This window comes from Harpia harpyja, chromosome Z, assembly GCF_026419915.1.
Source record: "Harpia harpyja isolate bHarHar1 chromosome Z, bHarHar1 primary haplotype, whole genome shotgun sequence".
In the NCBI taxonomy this organism is placed as follows: domain Eukaryota; kingdom Metazoa; phylum Chordata; class Aves; order Accipitriformes; family Accipitridae; genus Harpia; species Harpia harpyja.
Window position 1 is genome coordinate 107,516,428 of NC_068969.1, and position 19,468 is coordinate 107,535,895.

The following is a 19,468-nucleotide window of genomic DNA, read 5'->3' on the forward strand; positions in this document are numbered from 1 at the left end:
CAGGTTTTAGGGCCTTTGAGTAAAATTAGACTCATTCAGGTTTGTGTTACTGGAATAGATTTACTATAGTAATGGTTGAAATGTGCCATGTGTCCTGTCTGTCATACTTTGAAAGATTGCACATAGCTTTTTGATGTCTGACCAGGATCAACACATTTTGGTTATCTAGTTTTTTGCATCAGAAACTTTATTCTAATCACCTTTCTATATCACACTGAATGCAAGGGGATACCGTAGGTTACTTTGTAGTCTAGTCATCAAATCTTAAATCCTGTTATTCTCAGAAGTAATGATTGCAGCAAAGAAGGCTGTTGCTGTTACTCCCAAATCTGAATGCCCTGTAGATTTTTCACAAGTTGATGAATGATACATCTGTGAAAACAGTATTGAAGATGGGACAGTCAAACTCTCCTCAGAGGACTACTGTCACTGAGAAACAACGTCAGAGTGTGACAAGCCATTTTAAGCTTAGCATTACTAGCCTTTAAATGCTACAGCGCATCATGATGGCACAGTGCGATGTATAGCTGTACACCTTTAAAATAGACTAGGCCTAGGTCAAACTCTGTTTAAATCCCCAAACTGGTCAGTGTCAGAGAAAAGTGTTACAATGATGTTGTATTTCTATCTGTCTTTAAGCAGATTTATGGTTATGATGATCTCCAGATGCTTCAATCCAGGCTGCCAATGGTAAGTAAATGGCTTTGTTTATTTAATTTTAAAAAAGTTATCTTCAGTGTTGATCATTTGTGCAATGCAAATTCATTTGTTTAATGGTGATTAACAGCTTATCCTTATGTTTTATGTTCTGTTTTTTTAAATATCCACAAACGGTTTCTCTAGGTGGTGTAAATTGATATAGAGTAACTATTGCCTCGTGCATTGTTCCATCTGCAAATTCTGTAAATAGAAGCAAGTGTGCTCTGTACTTCTGAGTGGAGAAATTTTCAATTGTTGTAGCAACAGTATGACATTTCGTCAAATGTAGTTAAAACCTGAATGTGAATGTTTTCTTTTACGAAGAGGTAGGGTTGAACAGCAAGTACACAAATTGGTAGCCAGTAGGTGCATCTGACAGGTTTTGGAGGTGCTCATAGGTGCAGATCTTTGCGTATCCATCATGGCAACAAATGCAGTTGAGCTGCCAGAGGGAGAGTATACAAAGTTTTATTCCTTATCTGGATCCAGAATGTGAATGATGTGTGAGAGATGCTGAGCTCCCAGACAGATTGACAAAAAGCTTCAGCCAAGATTGCAGAAAGGTAAAGAATATAGTTTTCAGAAAACTAGGATAAGGATTTTGGAGGGAAAGTTTGGTAGTATGTAACAGGAAAGCCACAGGATTAAATGATTCAGTGTATCTGTAGGGGAAGAAATTGAGCAATGAGCAGTGAACTGGAAAAGAAGTATCACTGAATGAATGCCATAACTAAAGGTCCAAGTCAGTACCAGGTCTTCCATGTGGAGTTTGGGGACAGCCAGAGGCAGAGTCAAAGGTGTGTACAGGGATGTCCCAGAAAAAACCCTGTCCAGCTGCACATCCTGAATTAAAAATATAAAGTTGAGTGCATTAATGAAGATTCTAGCTACCGATGAAGGCATGATCCTTGGAAGAACCGTCAACTGAAATGAATACGATTATTTTCAGACCAGCAAAATGACAAAATATTTGTAGTTCTGGGGCCAGGAGAGACATGATGTGGTAGGTTGACCCTGGCTGGATGCCAGGTGTCCACCAAGCCCCTCTATGACTCCTCAGCTGGACAGGGGAGAGAAAAATAAAGAAAGGCTTGTGGGTTGAGGTAAGGACAGGGAGAGATTGCTCACCAGTTACTGTCAAGGGCAAAACAGACTCAACCTGGGAAAATTAGTTTAATTTATTACCAATCGAATCAGAGCAGGATAATGAGAAATAAACCCTAATCTTAAATAAACCTTACCCTCCCCGCCCTCCCCCCCCTTCTTCCCAGGCTCAATTTCACTCCTGCTTTTCTCCACCTCCTCCCTGCCAGTGGCACAGAGGGACGGGGAATGGGGCTTGTGGTCAGTTCATCATGCGTTGTCTCTGCTGCTCCTTCCTCCTCATGATCTTCCCCTGCTCCAGCGTGGGGTTCCTTCCAGGGCAGACAGTCTTCCACAAACCTCCGAAGTGAGTCCTTCCCATGGCCTGCAGTTCTTCATGAACTGCTCCAGCATGGGTCCCTTCCACAGGGTGCAGTCCTTCAGGAGCACACTGCCCTAGGGTGGGTCCCCCGCGGGGTCACAAGTCCTGCCAGAAAACCTACTCCAGTGTGGGCTCATCTCTTCACGGGTCCGCAGGTCCTGCCAGGAGCCTGCTCCAGCACGGGCTTCCCACGGGATCACAGCCTCCTTCGGGCACCCACCTGCTCCGGTGTGCGGTCCTCCCTGGGCTGCAGGTGGATATCTGCTCCACCGTGGACCTCCCTGGGCTGCAGGGGGACAGCCTGCCTCACCATGATCTTCCCCATGGGCTGCAGGGGAATCTACTACAATGCTTAAACCACATTGTCCGCCTCCTTCTTCACTGACCTTGGTGTCTGCAGGGTTGTTTATCTTACGTGTTCTCACTCCTCTCTCCAGCTGCGCTTTCTGTACCGCAGCAACTTTTTTTTCCCTCCTTAAATATATTATGACAGAGGCACTACGACTATGAATAATTGGCTCAGCCTTGGCCAGCAGCGGGTCTGTCCTGGAACCAGTTGGTGATGCCTCTGTTGGACACAGGGAAACTTTCTAGCAGCTTCTTACAAAAGCCACCCCTGTAGCTGCCCTACTACCAAAACCTTGCCACGCAAACCCAGTATATATTGTTAGAGTAGCTGAAGGCAAAATGTTTTCTAGGAGAACGGTTTGACTTTTATCAGCCTGTGCTTCCCATGTGTTCACTCAATTTTTTTGTTGTTCTCTTGGCAGTAATGCTTTTTTCCATGTAGCTGTACTACACGTAGATGCAGAGGCTAGACCAGAGCATGTCTCTAGCTGGGGAGGTTTGCCACTGAAGGGCCAGCAGCTGAGACTTATTAACGTTATTCAAATGTGGTAACACCAAACAGAGAGAAAAAAATCAGGGGGAAATACTTAGTCTACAATTAATAAAGTAAAAAACATGGAGAAAACAATTTCTGAACAAATCCATTAACCTCAAGAGAAAGGAAGAACAAGAGAAAATGTCACTATTCATACCTTCTCTATGCAGCCCTAGAGCGGTTGGTGCTGCAAGGTGTCTTCAAGCAGCTCAAGGAGAGGGTTTGTGGTGGAGAATGCCCGAAGCGTCGAGGGTGGCCGCGCTCAGCCTAATCAAAGCGATGATGTCTGCCGTGCGTCTCCTCCTTGGAATCATGGAATGGTTTGGGTGGGGAGGGGCCTTGAAGGGCCATCTGGTCGAAGCCCCCAGCAGTGAGCAGGGCCATCTTCGACTAGATGAGGTTGCTCGGAGCCCCGTGCAACCGGACCGTGAATGTTTGCAGGGATGGGGCATCTACCACCTGTCTGGGCAAGCCGTTGCGGTGTTGCAGCGCCCCGACGGTAGGAAATGTCTTCCTTGTATCTAGTCTGCATCTAGCCTCTTTTAGTGTAGAGCCGTTGCGCCTTGTCCTACCGCTACAGGCCCCATGAAAAAGTCTGTCCCCATCTTTCTGCTGAGCCCCCTTTAAGTAACTGAAAGGCCGCAGTGAGGTCTCGGCGGAGCCTTCTCTTCTCCAGTTGGCTGGAGAACCCCAACTCTCTCAGCCTGTCCTCACAGGAGAGGTGTTCCATCCCTCTGATGATGTTTGTGGCCCTCCTCTGGACCCGGCCCAAGAGGTCCGCGTCTTCCCTGTAGTGAGGACTGCGGAGCTGCTGCTGAGTGGGTCTAAAGCGGGGTGGAAGGCGGAGAAGGTTGAGGAGACAAGGGCCGAAGAGGTGATTGTGATGCCGACGGCTAGCCCCTGGCAGAGTTTTTCGGAAGAGGTTGAGGAAAGTGCCTCCTTGGGGAGGTGCCAAAGCGAAGAGTGGGCCCGGGATGTGTGCAGAGCCCTGTTTGGAGCAGGGCCTGGAGTAGGTGTTGAGTGGAGGCGGCTTCCCCCCAGGCCAGCCCAGGCCAGCCCAGGCCAGCCCAGGCCAGCCCAGGCCAGCGGCTCGTTTCCTGTGCTTCTGAGACAAGAGGCACGGGCAAGCTTTTTGCAAGAGGTCTTTATTTTTCTGTCGAATAAATAGGTGAATAAATAGGTAGATAAAACCCATTGTGAAAATAAATAGAACAAGGTCTCTAAAGAGAGGAGCCGTCGGCGGAGGCTGAGGGTGCAGGGCGGTTCTTGCGTCGGCTCTCGCCGTCGGTCAGGGGAGGCGGGAGGACGGAGGCGGGGATGGGGCGGTGGTGCAGAAGTGGTGGTGGCGGCGGGGCGTGGGGCCGTGCGGGTTGGTGGGGGTCGCTGGGCTAATTGGGGATGGTGCGGGTGAGGTTGTGGAGGTGTTGGAAGCAGACGCGAGCTTCGAGGCGGACGTGGTCCCAGGCGCAGGCGCTGTGGTTGTGGGCGTGGAGGAAGTCGTGGATGTGGCGGAAGTATTTGTTGACGTTGAGCAGCAGGTTGCGGGGCCCTCGGCCTTGGAGGAGCATGCCGCCGGCTGGCAGGCATTGCTGGAGCTGGTGGATGTGGTGCTGGAGGCTGTTGAGGAGGTGGTGTCGTGCCTGGGCGTCCCAGTGTTGGGGGGTGCTGGGGCTGCTGAGGGTGGCGAAGAGGTGCTGGAGGATGCGGAGGGCGGTGGCGGCGGCTTGCTGTGGGTGGTTGGTGTGGAGGAGGGTGTCGGGGAAGAAGGGCGCCTGCTGGTGGTGGCAGGGCTGTGGCGGGCTGGGAGCCATGGCGTGGAGGAGCTGGAGGCTGTCCCAGGGGAAGGTGGCGTCGCGGGGACGCAGGTGGTGGCAGGCGAGGGCGGTGGCGAGAGCCGGCAGGAGGAGCAGGAGCGCCGGGGCGCCGTGCGGCCGGCGGGGCTGTGGGGTTGCGGGCGCAGCCATGGTGGGGCTGTGGGTGCTGCGTGGGTGGTGCTGGGCAGGAGGCTGGTCAGGCTTGGTGGTGGTGGTGGTGCGGGTGGGCGCTGTGCTTGGGGTGCTGCCGGGTGGCCGGCTTTATGTGGTGCCGCGGCTTTGCCTTCCTCGCTTTCCGATTGCAGCGAGTTTCCGGCTGTGGTTTTCGGTTTTGGCTGGTGGCTGTGGTGGTCTCGGGGAAGTGCGTTGGTGGGGTGGCCGTGCGTGGGGAGGGCGGTGGCGGTGCTTTGCTGGTGGCGTGTTGGGGGGAGGTTGGCTGTAGTGGTTGAGTGGGGGATGCGAAAGCGCTGGGGCAGAGCCCTTGTGGGCAGCTGTGCCGGGGAGGTGTGTTAGGGTTTCCGTGTGTCCTGCGGGGCGAGCTGTGGTGCCTCTTTTCTGCAGCTGAAGTTTCCCTTCGTGGCCAAGTGTCTTTTCCGCCTGTAATGCCCTGGTGCTGGTTGTGGTCTGTTTTCCTTTCACTTGTGGCTCGCCTTTGTGTTCGTCTTAGCTGGTCTTTCTTTTCTTTTCGTGTTGGGAAGACTTGTGAAGTGATGTCACTTGGCAGAGCCTGGGGAGTCCCCTCGTGGAGCGAGGGCCTGGGGGTGGCGTCGGCGTGCGAGGAGGTGGCTCTGGGTGTAGGCACTTGAGCTTTGGATGTGTTTGTGGCTGGGGCTGCCCCCGCTCCTGTGTTTGAAGCTGGTGAGAATGGGGAAGAAAGGCAGGAGGAAAGGCTTGAGGAAGAAGGAAGGGGAAAAAGGGGAGAGTTTTGCTCCTGCTCTTGCTGCTGCGTGGGGTCGCTGGCTGTGGTGCCGTGCGTGTGCCCCCGCAGCAGGAGTCTCGCTGTGTTTTCTGTGCCTCCTCGCCAGAGGTGGCTGGAGAGCAAAGAGGAGAATGTGGCCCGTGAGCGAAGGGTCTTGCGTTAGGGATGGCCTGCGCCCCTAGAGGAGGGGTGTCCGAGAGTCCTCTGGAGGTGGAGCTGAGCCAGGTGCGCTCTGGTTGTAGATCTCTGGTGGGGGGGAGGAGGAGGTGGAGGTTGCACTCGCTGAGGTTTTCGGGTCCCTTCCAGCAGCGAGGATCGTGCTCTGCTGGTGCGAGGGAGGCTGCCCCGTGTTTTCTGGAAGCTTTTGGAAGAGGGGAAGTGCGTGCGGGTGGTGGCGGCGGGCTGGGAGCCGTGGTCTTGTCAGGCAACGTTGTGTTGGTGGGTGCTGTGCTGGGGGTGCTGGCACGTGCACGATGATTTGGCGTACCTAGGTGCTGTCACCGCAGGAGGTAGGGGGGTGGTGGTGGTGGTGGTGGAGGTCCGTGGCCGGACCTTGTCCGTGTTGCCCTAGAGCGGTTGGTGCTGCAAGGTGTCTTCAAGCAGCGCAAGGAGAGGGTTTGTGGTGGAGAATGCCCGAAGCGTCGAGGGTGGCCGCGCTCAGCCTAATCAAAGCGATGATGTCTGCCGTGCGTCTCCTCCTTGGAATCATGGAATGGTTTGGGTGGGGAGGGGCCTTGAAGGGCCATCTGGTCGAAGCCCCCAGCAGTGAGCAGGGCCATCTTCGACTAGATGAGGTTGCTCGGAGCCCCGTGCAACCGGACCGTGAATGTTTGCAGGGATGGGGCATCTACCACCTGTCTGGGCAAGCCGCTGCGGTGTTGCAGCGCCCCGACGGTAGGAAATGTCTTCCTTGTATCTAGTCTGCATCTAGCCTCTTTTAGTGTAGAGCCGTTGCGCCTTGTCCTACCGCTACAGGCCCCATGAAAAAGTCTGTCCCCATCTTTCTGCTGAGCCCCCTTTAAGTAACTGAAAGGCCGCAGTGAGGTCTCGGCGGAGCCTTCTCTTCTCCAGCTGGCTGGAGAACCCCAACTCTCTCAGCCTGTCCTCACAGGAGAGGTGTTCCATCCCTCTGATGATGTTTGTGGCCCTCCTCTGGACCCGGCCCAAGAGGTCCGCGTCTTCCCTGTAGTGAGGACTGCGGAGCTGCTGCTGAGTGGGTCTAAAGCGGGGTGGAAGGCGGAGAAGGTTGAGGAGACAAGGGCCGAACAGGTGATTGTGATGCCGACGGCTAGCCCCTGGCAGAGTTTTTCGGAAGAGGTTGAGGAAAGTGCCTCCTTGGGGAGGTGCCAAAGCGAAGAGTGGGCCCGGGATGTGTGCAGAGCCCTGTTTGGAGCAGGGCCTGGAGTAGGTGTTGAGTGGAGGCGGCTTCCCCCCAGGCCAGCCCAGGCCAGCCCAGGCCAGCCCAGGCCAGCCCAGGCCAGCCCAGGCCAGCCCAGGCCAGCGGCTCGTTTCCTGTGCTTCTGAGACAAGAGGCACGGGCAAGCTTTTTGCAAGAGGTCTTTATTTTTCTGTCGAATAAATAGGTGAATAAATAGGTAGATAAAACCCATTGTGAAAATAAATAGAACAAGGTCTCTAAAGAGAGGAGCCGTCGGCGGAGGCTGAGGGTGCAGGGCGGTTCTTGCGTCGGCTCTCGCCGTCGGTCAGGGGAGGCGGGAGGACGGAGGCGGGGATGGGGCGGTGGTGCAGAAGTGGTGGTGGCGGCGGGGCGTGGGGCCGTGCGGGTTGGTGGGGGTCGCTGGGCTAATTGGGGATGGTGCGGGTGAGGTTGTGGAGGTGTTGGAAGCAGACGCGAGCTTCGAGGCGGACGTGGTCCCAGGCGCAGGCGCTGTGGTTGTGGGCGTGGAGGAAGTCGTGGATGTGGCGGAAGTATTTGTTGACGTTGAGCAGCAGGTTGCGGGGCCCTCGGCCTTGGAGGAGCATGCCGCCGGCTGGCAGGCATTGCTGGAGCTGGTGGATGTGGTGCTGGAGGCTGTTGAGGAGGTGGTGTCGTGCCTGGGCGTCCCAGTGTTGGGGGGTGCTGGGGCTGCTGAGGGTGGCGAAGAGGTGCTGGAGGATGCGGAGGGCGGTGGCGGCAGCTTGCTGTGGGTGGTTGGTGTGGAGGAGGGTGTCGGGGAAGAAGGGCGCCTGCTGGTGGTGGCAGGGCTGTGGCGGGCTGGGAGCCATGGTGTGGAGGAGCTGGAGGCTGTCCCAGGGGAAGGTGGCGTCGCGGGGACGCAGGTGGTGGCAGGCGAGGGCGGTGGCGAGAGCCGGCAGGAGGAGCAGGAGCGCCGGGGCGCCGTGCGGCCGGCGGGGCTGTGGGGTTGCGGGCGCAGCCATGGTGGGGCTGTGGGTGCTGCGTGGGTGGTGCTGGGCAGGAGGCTGGTCAGGCTTGGTGGTGGTGGTGGTGCGGGTGGGCGCTGTGCTTGGGGTGCTGCCGGGTGGCCGGCTTTATGTGGTGCCGCGGCTTTGCCTTCCTCGCTTTCCGATTGCAGCGAGTTTCCGGCTGTGGTTTTCGGTTTTGGCTGGTGGCTGTGGTGGTCTCGGGGAAGTGCGTTGGTGGGGTGGCCGTGCGTGGGGAGGGCGGTGGCGGTGCTTTGCTGGTGGCGTGTTGGGGGGAGGTTGGCTGTAGTGGTTGAGTGGGGGATGCGAAAGCGCTGGGGCAGAGCCCTTGTGGGCAGCTGTGCCGGGGAGGTGTGTTAGGGTTTCCGTGTGTCCTGCGGGGCGAGCTGTGGTGCCTCTTTTCTGCAGCTGAAGTTTCCCTTCGTGGCCAAGTGTCTTTTCCGCCTGTAATGCCCTGGTGCTGGTTGTGGTCTGTTTTCCTTTCACTTGTGGCTCGCCTTTGTGTTCGTCTTAGCTGGTCTTTCTTTTCTTTTCGTGTTGGGAAGACTTGTGAAGTGATGTCACTTGGCAGAGCCTGGGGAGTCCCCTCGTGGAGCGAGGGCCTGGGGGTGGCGTCGGCGTGCGAGGAGGTGGCTCTGGGTGTAGGCACTTGAGCTTTGGATGTGTTTGTGGCTGGGGCTGCCCCCGCTCCTGTGTTTGAAGCTGGTGAGAATGGGGAAGAAAGGCAGGAGGAAAGGCTTGAGGAAGAAGGAAGGGGAAAAAGGGGAGAGTTTTGCTCCTGCTCTTGCTGCTGCGTGGGGTCGCTGGCTGTGGTGCCGTGCGTGTGCCCCCGCAGCAGGAGTCTCGCTGTGTTTTCTGTGCCTCCTCGCCAGAGGTGGCTGGAGAGCAAAGAGGAGAATGTGGCCCGTGAGCGAAGGGTCTTGCGTTAGGGATGGCCTGCGCCCCTAGAGGAGGGGTGTCCGAGAGTCCTCTGGAGGTGGAGCTGAGCCAGGTGCGCTCTGGTTGTAGATCTCTGGTGGGGGGGAGGAGGAGGTGGAGGTTGCACTCGCTGAGGTTTTCGGGTCCCTTCCAGCAGCGAGGATCGTGCTCTGCTGGTGCGAGGGGGGCTGCCCCGTGTTTTCTGGAAGCTTTTGGAAGAGGGGAAGTGCGTGCGGGTGGTGGCGGCGGGCTGGGAGCCGTGGTCTTGTCAGGCAACGTTGTGTTGGTGGGTGCTGTGCTGGGGGTGCTGGCACGTGCACGATGATTTGGCGTACCTAGGTGCCGTCACCGCAGGAGGTAGGGGGGTGGTGGTGGTGGTGGTGGAGGTCCGTGGCCGGACCTTGTCCGTGTTGCCCTAGAGCGGTTGGTGCTGCAAGGTGTCTTCAAGCAGCGCAAGGAGAGGGTTTGTGGTGGAGAATGCCCGAAGCGTCGAGGGTGGCCGCGCTCAGCCTAATCAAAGCGATGATGTCTGCCGTGCGTCTCCTCCTTGGAATCATGGAATGGTTTGGGTGGGGAGGGGCCTTGAAGGGCCATCTGGTCGAAGCCTCCAGCAGTGAGCAGGGCCATCTTCGACTAGATGAGGTTGCTCGGAGCCCCGTGCAACCGGATCGTGAATGTTTGCAGGGATGGGGCATCTACCACCTGTCTGGGCAAGCCGTTGCGGTGTTGCAGCGCCCCGACGGTAGGAAATGTCTTCCTTGTATCTAGTCTGCATCTAGCCTCTTTTAGTGTAGAGCCGTTGCGCCTTGTCCTACTGCTACAGGCCCCATGAAAAAGTCTGTCCCCATCTTTCTGCTGAGCCCCCTTTAAGTAACTGAAAGGCCGCAGTGAGGTCTCGGCGGAGCCTTCTCTTCTCCAGTTGGCTGGAGAACCCCAACTCTCTCAGCCTGTCCTCACAGGAGAGGTGTTCCATCCCTCTGATGATGTTTGTGGCCCTCCTCTGGACCCGGCCCAAGAGGTCCGCGTCTTCCCTGTAGTGAGGACTGCGGAGCTGCTGCTGAGTGGGTCTAAAGCGGGGTGGAAGGCGGAGAAGGTTGAGGAGACAAGGGCCGAAGAGGTGATTGTGATGCCGACGGCTAGCCCCTGGCAGAGTTTTTCGGAAGAGGTTGAGGAAAGTGCCTCCTTGGGGAGGTGCCAAAGCGAAGAGTGGGCCCGGGATGTGTGCAGAGCCCTGTTTGGAGCAGGGCCTGGAGTAGGTGTTGAGTGGAGGCGGCTTCCCCCCAGGCCAGCCCAGGCCAGCCCAGGCCAGCCCAGGCCAGCCCAGGCCAGCGGCTCGTTTCCTGTGCTTCTGAGACAAGAGGCACGGGCAAGCTTTTTGCAAGAGGTCTTTATTTTTCTGTCGAATAAATAGGTGAATAAATAGGTAGATAAAACCCATTGTGAAAATAAATAGAACAAGGTCTCTAAAGAGAGGAGCCGTCGGCGGAGGCTGAGGGTGCAGGGCGGTTCTTGCGTCGGCTCTCGCCGTCGGTCAGGGGAGGCGGGAGGACGGAGGCGGGGATGGGGCGGTGGTGCAGAAGTGGTGGTGGCGGCGGGGCGTGGGGCCGTGCGGGTTGGTGGGGGTCGCTGGGCTAATTGGGGATGGTGCGGGTGAGGTTGTGGAGGTGTTGGAAGCAGACGCGAGCTTCGAGGCGGACGTGGTCCCAGGCGCAGGCGCTGTGGTTGTGGGCGTGGAGGAAGTCGTGGATGTGGCGGAAGTATTTGTTGACGTTGAGCAGCAGGTTGCGGGGCCCTCGGCCTTGGAGGAGCATGCCGCCGGCTGGCAGGCATTGCTGGAGCTGGTGGATGTGGTGCTGGAGGCTGTTGAGGAGGTGGTGTCGTGCCTGGGCGTCCCAGTGTTGGGGGGTGCTGGGGCTGCTGAGGGTGGCGAAGAGGTGCTGGAGGATGCGGAGGGCGGTGGCGGCGGCTTGCTGTGGGTGGTTGGTGTGGAGGAGGGTGTCGGGGAAGAAGGGCGCCTGCTGGTGGTGGCAGGGCTGTGGCGGGCTGGGAGCCATGGCGTGGAGGAGCTGGAGGCTGTCCCAGGGGAAGGTGGCGTCGCGGGGACGCAGGTGGTGGCAGGCGAGGGCGGGTGGCGAGAGCCGGCAGGAGGAGCAGGAGCGCCGGGGCGCCGTGCGGCCGGCGGGGCTGTGGGGTTGCGGGCGCAGCCATGGTGGGGCTGTGGGTGCTGCGTGGGTGGTGCTGGGCAGGAGGCTGGTCAGGCTTGGTGGTGGTGGTGGTGCGGGTGGGCGCTGTGCTTGGGGTGCTGCCGGGTGGCCGGCTTTATGTGGTGCCGCGGCTTTGCCTTCCTCGCTTTCCGATTGCAGCGAGTTTCCGGCTGTGGTTTTCGGTTTTGGCTGGTGGCTGTGGTGGTCTCGGGGAAGTGCGTTGGTGGGGTGGCCGTGCGTGGGGAGGGCGGTGGCGGTGCTTTGCTGGTGGCGTGTTGGGGGGAGGTTGGCTGTAGTGGTTGAGTGGGGGATGCGAAAGCGCTGGGGCAGAGCCCTTGTGGGCAGCTGTGCCGGGGAGGTGTGTTAGGGTTTCCGTGTGTCCTGCGGGGCGAGCTGTGGTGCCTCTTTTCTGCAGCTGAAGTTTCCCTTCGTGGCCAAGTGTCTTTTCCGCCTGTAATGCCCTGGTGCTGGTTGTGGTCTGTTTTCCTTTCACTTGTGGCTCGCCTTTGTGTTCGTCTTAGCTGGTCTTTCTTTTCTTTTCGTGTTGGGAAGGCTTGTGAAGTGATGTCACTTGGCAGAGCCTGGGGAGTCCCCTCGTGGAGCGAGGGCCTGGGGGTGGCGTCGGCGTGCGAGGAGGTGGCTCTGGGTGTAGGCACTTGAGCTTTGGATGTGTTTGTGGCTGGGGCTGCCCCCGCTCCTGTGTTTGAAGCTGGTGAGAATGGGGAAGAAAGGCAGGAGGAAAGGCTTGAGGAAGAAGGAAGGGGAAAAAGGGGAGAGTTTTGCTCCTGCTCTTGCTGCTGCGTGGGGTCGCTGGCTGTGGTGCCGTGCGTGTGCCCCCGCAGCAGGAGTCTCGCTGTGTTTTCTGTGCCTCCTCGCCAGAGGTGGCTGGAGAGCAAAGAGGAGAATGTGGCCCGTGAGCGAAGGGTCTTGCGTTAGGGATGGCCTGCGCCCCTAGAGGAGGGGTGTCCGAGAGTCCTCTGGAGGTGGAGCTGAGCCAGGTGCGCTCTGGTTGTAGATCTCTGGTGGGGGGGAGGAGGAGGTGGAGGTTGCACTCGCTGAGGTTTTCGGGTCCCTTCCAGCAGCGAGGATCGTGCTCTGCTGGTGCGAGGGAGGCTGCCCCGTGTTTTCTGGAAGCTTTTGGAAGAGGGGAAGTGCGTGCGGGTGGTGGCGGCGGGCTGGGAGCCGTGGTCTTGTCAGGCAACGTTGTGTTGGTGGGTGCTGTGCTGGGGGTGCTGGCACGTGCACGATGATTTGGCGTACCTAGGTGCCGTCACCGCAGGAGGTAGGGGGGTGGTGGTGGTGGTGGTGGAGGTCCGTGGCCGGACCTTGTCCGTGTTGCCCTAGAGCGGTTGGTGCTGCAAGGTGTCTTCAAGCAGCGCAAGGAGAGGGTTTGTGGTGGAGAATGCCCGAAGCGTCGAGGGTGGCCGCGCTCAGCCTAATCAAAGCGATGATGTCTGCCGTGCGTCTCCTCCTTGGAATCATGGAATGGTTTGGGTGGGGAGGGGCCTTGAAGGGCCATCTGGTCGAAGCCCCCAGCAGTGAGCAGGGCCATCTTCGACTAGATGAGGTTGCTCGGAGCCCCGTGCAACCGGACCGTGAATGTTTGCAGGGATGGGGCATCTACCACCTGTCTGGGCAAGCCGTTGCGGTGTTGCAGCGCCCCGACGGTAGGAAATGTCTTCCTTGTATCTAGTCTGCATCTAGCCTCTTTTAGTGTAGAGCCGTTGCGCCTTGTCCTACCGCTACAGGCCCCATGAAAAAGTCTGTCCCCATCTTTCTGCTGAGCCCCCTTTAAGTAACTGAAAGGCCGCAGTGAGGTCTCGGCGGAGCCTTCTCTTCTCCAGTTGGCTGGAGAACCCCAACTCTCTCAGCCTGTCCTCACAGGAGAGGTGTTCCATCCCTCTGATGATGTTTGTGGCCCTCCTCTGGACCCGGCCCAAGAGGTCCGCGTCTTCCCTGTAGTGAGGACTGCGGAGCTGCTGCTGAGTGGGTCTAAAGCGGGGTGGAAGGCGGAGAAGGTTGAGGAGACAAGGGCCGAAGAGGTGATTGTGATGCCGACGGCTAGCCCCTGGCAGAGTTTTTCGGAAGAGGTTGAGGAAAGTGCCTCCTTGGGGAGGTGCCAAAGCGAAGAGTGGGCCCGGGATGTGTGCAGAGCCCTGTTTGGAGCAGGGCCTGGAGTAGGTGTTGAGTGGAGGCGGCTTCCCCCCAGGCCAGCCCAGGCCAGCCCAGGCCAGCCCAGGCCAGCCCAGGCCAGCCCAGGCCAGCCCAGGCCAGCGGCTCGTTTCCTGTGCTTCTGAGACAAGAGGCACGGGCAAGCTTTTTGCAAGAGGTCTTTATTTTTCCGTCGAATAAATAGGTGAATAAATAGGTAGATAAAACCCATTGTGAAAATAAATAGAACAAGGTCTCTAAAGAGAGGAGCCGTCGGCGGAGGCTGAGGGTGCAGGGCGGTTCTTGCGTCGGCTCTCGCCGTCGGTCAGGGGAGGCGGGAGGACGGAGGCGGGGATGGGGCGGTGGTGCAGAAGTGGTGGTGGCGGCGGGGCGTGGGGCCGTGCGGGTTGGTGGGGGTCGCTGGGCTAATTGGGGATGGTGCGGGTGAGGTTGTGGAGGTGTTGGAAGCAGACGCGAGCTTCGAGGCGGACGTGGTCCCAGGCGCAGGCGCTGTGGTTGTGGGCGTGGAGGAAGTCGTGGATGTGGCGGAAGTATTTGTTGACGTTGAGCAGCAGGTTGCGGGGCCCTCGGCCTTGGAGGAGCATGCCGCCGGCTGGCAGGCATTGCTGGAGCTGGTGGATGTGGTGCTGGAGGCTGTTGAGGAGGTGGTGTCGTGCCTGGGCGTCCCAGTGTTGGGGGGTGCTGGGGCTGCTGAGGGTGGCGAAGAGGTGCTGGAGGATGCGGAGGGCGGTGGCGGCGGCTTGCTGTGGGTGGTTGGTGTGGAGGAGGGTGTCGGGGAAGAAGGGCGCCTGCTGGTGGTGGCAGGGCTGTGGCGGGCTGGGAGCCATGGCGTGGAGGAGCTGGAGGCTGTCCCAGGGGAAGGTGGCGTCGCGGGGACGCAGGTGGTGGCAGGCGAGGGCGGTGGCGAGAGCCGGCAGGAGGAGCAGGAGCGCCGGGGCGCCGTGCGGCCGGCGGGGCTGTGGGGTTGCGGGCGCAGCCATGGTGGGGCTGTGGGTGCTGCGTGGGTGGTGCTGGGCAGGAGGCTGGTCAGGCTTGGTGGTGGTGGTGGTGCGGGTGGGCGCTGTGCTTGGGGTGCTGCCGGGTGGCCGGCTTTATGTGGTGCCGCGGCTTTGCCTTCCTCGCTTTCCGATTGCAGCGAGTTTCCGGCTGTGGTTTTCGGTTTTGGCTGGTGGCTGTGGTGGTCTCGGGGAAGTGCGTTGGTGGGGTGGCCGTGCGTGGGGAGGGCGGTGGCGGTGCTTTGCTGGTGGCGTGTTGGGGGGAGGTTGGCTGTAGTGGTTGAGTGGGGGATGCGAAAGCGCTGGGGCAGAGCCCTTGTGGGCAGCTGTGCCGGGGAGGTGTGTTAGGGTTTCCGTGTGTCCTGCGGGGCGAGCTGTGGTGCCTCTTTTCTGCAGCTGAAGTTTCCCTTCGTGGCCAAGTGTCTTTTCCGCCTGTAATGCCCTGGTGCTGGTTGTGGTCTGTTTTCCTTTCACTTGTGGCTCGCCTTTGTGTTCGTCTTAGCTGGTCTTTCTTTTCTTTTCGTGTTGGGAAGGCTTGTGAAGTGATGTCACTTGGCAGAGCCTGGGGAGTCCCCTCGTGGAGCGAGGGCCTGGGGGTGGCGTCGGCGTGCGAGGAGGTGGCTCTGGGTGTAGGCACTTGAGCTTTGGATGTGTTTGTGGCTGGGGCTGCCCCCGCTCCTGTGTTTGAAGCTGGTGAGAATGGGGAAGAAAGGCAGGAGGAAAGGCTTGAGGAAGAAGGAAGGGGAAAAAGGGGAGAGTTTTGCTCCTGCTCTTGCTGCTGCGTGGGGTCGCTGGCTGTGGTGCCGTGCGTGTGCCCCCGCAGCAGGAGTCTCGCTGTGTTTTCTGTGCCTCCTCGCCAGAGGTGGCTGGAGAGCAAAGAGGAGAATGTGGCCCGTGAGCGAAGGGTCTTGCGTTAGGGATGGCCTGCGCCCCTAGAGGAGGGGTGTCCGAGAGTCCTCTGGAGGTGGAGCTGAGCCAGGTGCGCTCTGGTTGTAGATCTCTGGTGGGGGGGAGGAGGAGGTGGAGGTTGCACTCGCTGAGGTTTTCGGGTCCCTTCCAGCAGCGAGGATCGTGCTCTGCTGGTGCGAGGGAGGCTGCCCCGTGTTTTCTGGAAGCTTTTGGAAGAGGGGAAGTGCGTGCGGGTGGTGGCGGCGGGCTGGGAGCCGTGGTCTTGTCAGGCAACGTTGTGTTGGTGGGTGCTGTGCTGGGGGTGCTGGCACGTGCACGATGATTTGGCGTACCTAGGTGCCATCACCGCAGGAGGTAGGGGGGTGGTGGTGGTGGTGGTGGAGGTCCGTGGCCGGACCTTGTCCGTGTTGCCCTAGAGCGGTTGGTGCTGCAAGGTGTCTTCAAGCAGCGCAAGGAGAGGGTTTGTGGTGGAGAATGCCCGAAGCGTCGAGGGTGGCCGCGCTCAGCCTAATCAAAGCGATGATGTCTGCCGTGCGTCTCCTCCTTGGAATCATGGAATGGTTTGGGTGGGGAGGGGCCTTGAAGGGCCATCTGGTCGAAGCCCCCAGCAGTGAGCAGGGCCATCTTCGACTAGATGAGGTTGCTCGGAGCCCCGTGCAACCGGACCGTGAATGTTTGCAGGGATGGGGCATCTACCACCTGTCTGGGCAAGCCGTTGCGGTGTTGCAGCGCCCCGACGGTAGGAAATGTCTTCCTTGTATCTAGTCTGCATCTAGCCTCTTTTAGTGTAGAGCCGTTGCGCCTTGTCCTACCGCTACAGGCCCCATGAAAAAGTCTGTCCCCATCTTTCTGCTGAGCCCCCTTTAAGTAACTGAAAGGCCGCAGTGAGGTCTCGGCGGAGCCTTCTCTTCTCCAGTTGGCTGGAGAACCCCAACTCTCTCAGCCTGTCCTCACAGGAGAGGTGTTCCATCCCTCTGATGATGTTTGTGGCCCTCCTCTGGACCCGGCCCAAGAGGTCCGCGTCTTCCCTGTAGTGAGGACTGCGGAGCTGCTGCTGAGTGGGTCTAAAGCGGGGTGGAAGGCGGAGAAGGTTGAGGAGACAAGGGCCGAAGAGGTGATTGTGATGCCGACGGCTAGCCCCTGGCAGAGTTTTTCGGAAGAGGTTGAGGAAAGTGCCTCCTTGGGGAGGTGCCAAAGCGAAGAGTGGGCCCGGGATGTGTGCAGAGCCCTGTTTGGAGCAGGGCCTGGAGTAGGTGTTGAGTGGAGGCGGCTTCCCCCCAGGCCAGCCCAGGCCAGCCCAGGCCAGCCCAGGCCAGCCCAGGCCAGCGGCTCGTTTCCTGTGCTTCTGAGACAAGAGGCACGGGCAAGCTTTTTGCAAGAGGTCTTTATTTTTCTGTCGAATAAATAGGTGAATAAATAGGTAGATAAAACCCATTGTGAAAATAAATAGAACAAGGTCTCTAAAGAGAGGAGCCGTCGGCGGAGGCTGAGGGTGCAGGGCGGTTCTTGCGTCGGCTCTCGCCGTCGGTCAGGGGAGGCGGGAGGACGGAGGCGGGGATGGGGCGGTGGTGCAGAAGTGGTGGTGGCGGCGGGGCGTGGGGCCGTGCGGGTTGGTGGGGGTCGCTGGGCTAATTGGGGATGGTGCGGGTGAGGTTGTGGAGGTGTTGGAAGCAGACGCGAGCTTCGAGGCGGACGTGGTCCCAGGCGCAGGCGCTGTGGTTGTGGGCGTGGAGGAAGTCGTGGATGTGGCGGAAGTATTTGTTGACGTTGAGCAGCAGGTTGCGGGGCCCTCGGCCTTGGAGGAGCATGCCGCCGGCTGGCAGGCATTGCTGGAGCTGGTGGATGTGGTGCTGGAGGCTGTTGAGGAGGTGGTGTCGTGCCTGGGCGTCCCAGTGTTGGGGGGTGCTGGGGCTGCTGAGGGTGGCGAAGAGGTGCTGGAGGATGCGGAGGGCGGTGGCGGCGGCTTGCTGTGGGTGGTTGGTGTGGAGGAGGGTGTCGGGGAAGAAGGGCGCCTGCTGGTGGTGGCAGGGCTGTGGCGGGCTGGGAGCCATGGCGTGGAGGAGCTGGAGGCTGTCCCAGGGGAAGGTGGCGTCGCGGGGACGCAGGTGGTGGCAGGCGAGGGCGGTGGCGAGAGCCGGCAGGAGGAGCAGGAGCGCCGGGGCGCCGTGCGGCCGGCGGGGCTGTGGGGTTGCGGGCGCAGCCATGGTGGGGCTGTGGGTGCTGCGTTGGGTGGTGCTGGGCAGGAGGCTGGTCAGGCTTGGTGGTGGTGGTGGTGCGGGTGGGCGCTGTGCTTGGGGTGCTGCCGGGTGGCCGGCTTTATGTGGTGCCGCGGCTTTGCCTTCCTCGCTTTCCGATTGCAGCGAGTTTCCGGCTGTGGTTTTCGGTTTTGGCTGGTGGCTGTGGTGGTCTCGGGGAAGTGCGTTGGTGGGGTGGCCGTGCGTGGGGAGGGCGGTGGCGGTGCTTTGCTGGTGGCGTGTTGGGGGGAGGTTGGCTGTAGTGGTTGAGTGGGGGATGCGAAAGCGCTGGGGCAGAGCCCTTGTGGGCAGCTGTGCCGGGGAGGTGTGTTAGGGTTTCCGTGTGTCCTGCGGGGCGAGCTGTGGTGCCTCTTTTCTGCAGCTGAAGTTTCCCTTCGTGGCCAAGTGTCTTTTCCGCCTGTAATGCCCTGGTGCTGGTTGTGGTCTGTTTTCCTTTCACTTGTGGCTCGCCTTTGTGTTCGTCTTAGCTGGTCTTTCTTTTCTTTTCGTGTTGGGAAGGCTTGTGAAGTGATGTCACTTGGCAGAGCCTGGGGAGTCCCCTCGTGGAGCGAGGGCCTGGGGGGTGGCGTCGGCGTGCGAGGAGGTGGCTCTGGGTGTAGGCACTTGAGCTTTGGATGTGTTTGTGGCTGGGGCTGCCCCCGCTCCTGTGTTTGAAGCTGGTGAGAATGGGGAAGAAAGGCAGGAGGAAAGGCTTGAGGAAGAAGGAAGGGGAAAAAGGGGAGAGTTTTGCTCCTGCTCTTGCTGCTGCGTGGGGTCGCTGGCTGTGGTGCCGTGCGTGTGCCCCCGCAGCAGGAGTCTCGCTGTGTTTTCTGTGCCTCCTCGCCAGAGGTGGCTGGAGAGCAAAGAGGAGAATGTGGCCCGTGAGCGAAGGGTCTTGCGTTAGGGATGGCCTGCGCCCCTAGAGGAGGGGTGTCCGAGAGTCCTCTGGAGGTGGAGCTGAGCCAGGTGCGCTCTGGTTGTAGATCTCTGGTGGGGGGGAGGAGGAGGTGGAGGTTGCACTCGCTGAGGTTTTCGGGTCCCTTCCAGCAGCGAGGATCGTGCTCTGCTGGTGCGAGGGAGGCTGCCCCGTGTTTTCTGGAAGCTTTTGGAAGAGGGGAAGTGCGTGCGGGTGGTGGCGGCGGGCTGGGAGCCGTGGTCTTGTCAGGCAACGTTGTGTTGGTGGGTGCTGTGCTGGGGGTGCTGGCACGTGCACGATGATTTGGCGTACCTAGGTGCCGTCACCGCAGGAGGTAGGGGGGTGGTGGTGGTGGTGGTGGAGGTCCGTGGCCGGACCTTGTCCGTGTTGCCCTAGAGCGGTTGGTGCTGCAAGGTGTCTTCAAGCAGCGCAAGGAGAGGGTTTGTGGTGGAGAATGCCCGAAGCGTCGAGGGTGGCCGCGCTCAGCCTAATCAAAGCGATGATGTCTGCCGTGCGTCTCCTCCTTGGAATCATGGAATGGTTTGGGTGGGGAGGGGCCTTGAAGGGCCATCTGGTCGAAGCCCCCAGCAGTGAGCAGGGCCATCTTCGACTAGATGAGGTTGCTCGGAGCCCCGTGCAACCGGACCGTGAATGTTTGCAGGGATGGGGCATCTACCACCTGTCTGGGCAAGCCGTTGCGGTGTTGCAGCGCCCCGACGGTAGGAAATGTCTTCCTTGTATCTAGTCTGCATCTAGCCTCTTTTAGTGTAGAGCCGTTGCGCCTTGTCCTACCGCTACAGGCCCCATGAAAAAGTCTGTCCCCATCTTTCTGCTGAGCCCCCTTTAAGTAACTGAAAGGCCGCAGTGAGGTCTCGGCGGAGCCTTCTCTTCTCCAGTTGGCTGGAGAACCCCAACTCTCTCAGCCTGTCCTCACAGGAGAGGTGTTCCATCCCTCTGA

At 59.4% G+C, this 19,468-nt stretch overlaps 5 protein-coding genes and 1 pseudogene across 21 annotated transcripts in view; 1 reads left to right on the forward strand and 5 right to left on the reverse strand.

Annotated features, from left to right (window-relative positions):
* LOC128136878 (ubiquitin-associated protein 2-like) overlaps window positions 1-789 on the forward strand; it is a 79,140-nt gene extending 78,351 nt beyond the window's left edge. For 14 of the 17 annotated variants that reach the window (XM_052777194.1, XM_052777197.1, XM_052777201.1 and 11 more), the window contains one exon: window positions 640-789. In XM_052777194.1, coding sequence (XP_052633154.1) covers window positions 640-774 — 135 coding nt within the window. In that variant the 3' untranslated portion in view covers window positions 775-789. The remainder of the gene's footprint in view (window positions 1-639) is intronic. The other 3 variants (XM_052777187.1, XM_052777189.1, XM_052777193.1) reach the window with 1 other exon arrangement.
* A 3,646-nt stretch (window positions 790-4,435) lies between these two features.
* Window positions 4,436-5,061, reverse strand: LOC128137198 (interferon-like). Its single transcript, XM_052777948.1, has one exon. The coding sequence runs from the start codon at window positions 5,009-5,011 to the stop codon at window positions 4,436-4,438; it is 576 nt and encodes a 191-aa protein (XP_052633908.1). The 5' UTR covers window positions 5,012-5,061.
* Window positions 5,062-7,583: 2,522 nt separating this feature from the next.
* Window positions 7,584-8,209, reverse strand: LOC128137240 (interferon-like). The gene has a single exon (XM_052777997.1). The coding sequence runs from the start codon at window positions 8,157-8,159 to the stop codon at window positions 7,584-7,586; it is 576 nt and encodes a 191-aa protein (XP_052633957.1). The 5' UTR covers window positions 8,160-8,209.
* Window positions 8,210-10,711: 2,502 nt separating this feature from the next.
* LOC128137254 (interferon-like) lies at window positions 10,712-11,327 on the reverse strand (annotated as a pseudogene).
* A 2,533-nt stretch (window positions 11,328-13,860) lies between these two features.
* Window positions 13,861-14,486, reverse strand: LOC128137209 (interferon-like). Its single transcript, XM_052777966.1, has one exon. It carries the CDS (start codon window positions 14,434-14,436, stop codon window positions 13,861-13,863), a length of 576 nt encoding a protein of 191 aa, XP_052633926.1. The 5' UTR covers window positions 14,437-14,486.
* Window positions 14,487-16,988: 2,502 nt separating this feature from the next.
* Window positions 16,989-17,564, reverse strand: LOC128137232 (interferon-like). The gene has a single exon (XM_052777992.1). It carries the CDS (start codon window positions 17,562-17,564, stop codon window positions 16,989-16,991), a length of 576 nt encoding a protein of 191 aa, XP_052633952.1.
* Window positions 17,565-19,468: the final 1,904 nt, after the last annotated feature.

Bases quoted from the DNA above. Each gene is read 5' to 3' on its own strand.
- LOC128137198 (XM_052777948.1), bottom strand. From the start codon at position 5,011: ATGGCTGCGCCCGCAACCCCACAGCCCCGCCGGCCGCACGGCGCCCCG.
- LOC128137240 (XM_052777997.1), bottom strand. From the start codon at position 8,159: ATGGCTGCGCCCGCAACCCCACAGCCCCGCCGGCCGCACGGCGCCCCG.
- LOC128137209 (XM_052777966.1), bottom strand. From the start codon at position 14,436: ATGGCTGCGCCCGCAACCCCACAGCCCCGCCGGCCGCACGGCGCCCCG.
- LOC128137232 (XM_052777992.1), bottom strand. From the start codon at position 17,564: ATGGCTGCGCCCGCAACCCCACAGCCCCGCCGGCCGCACGGCGCCCCG.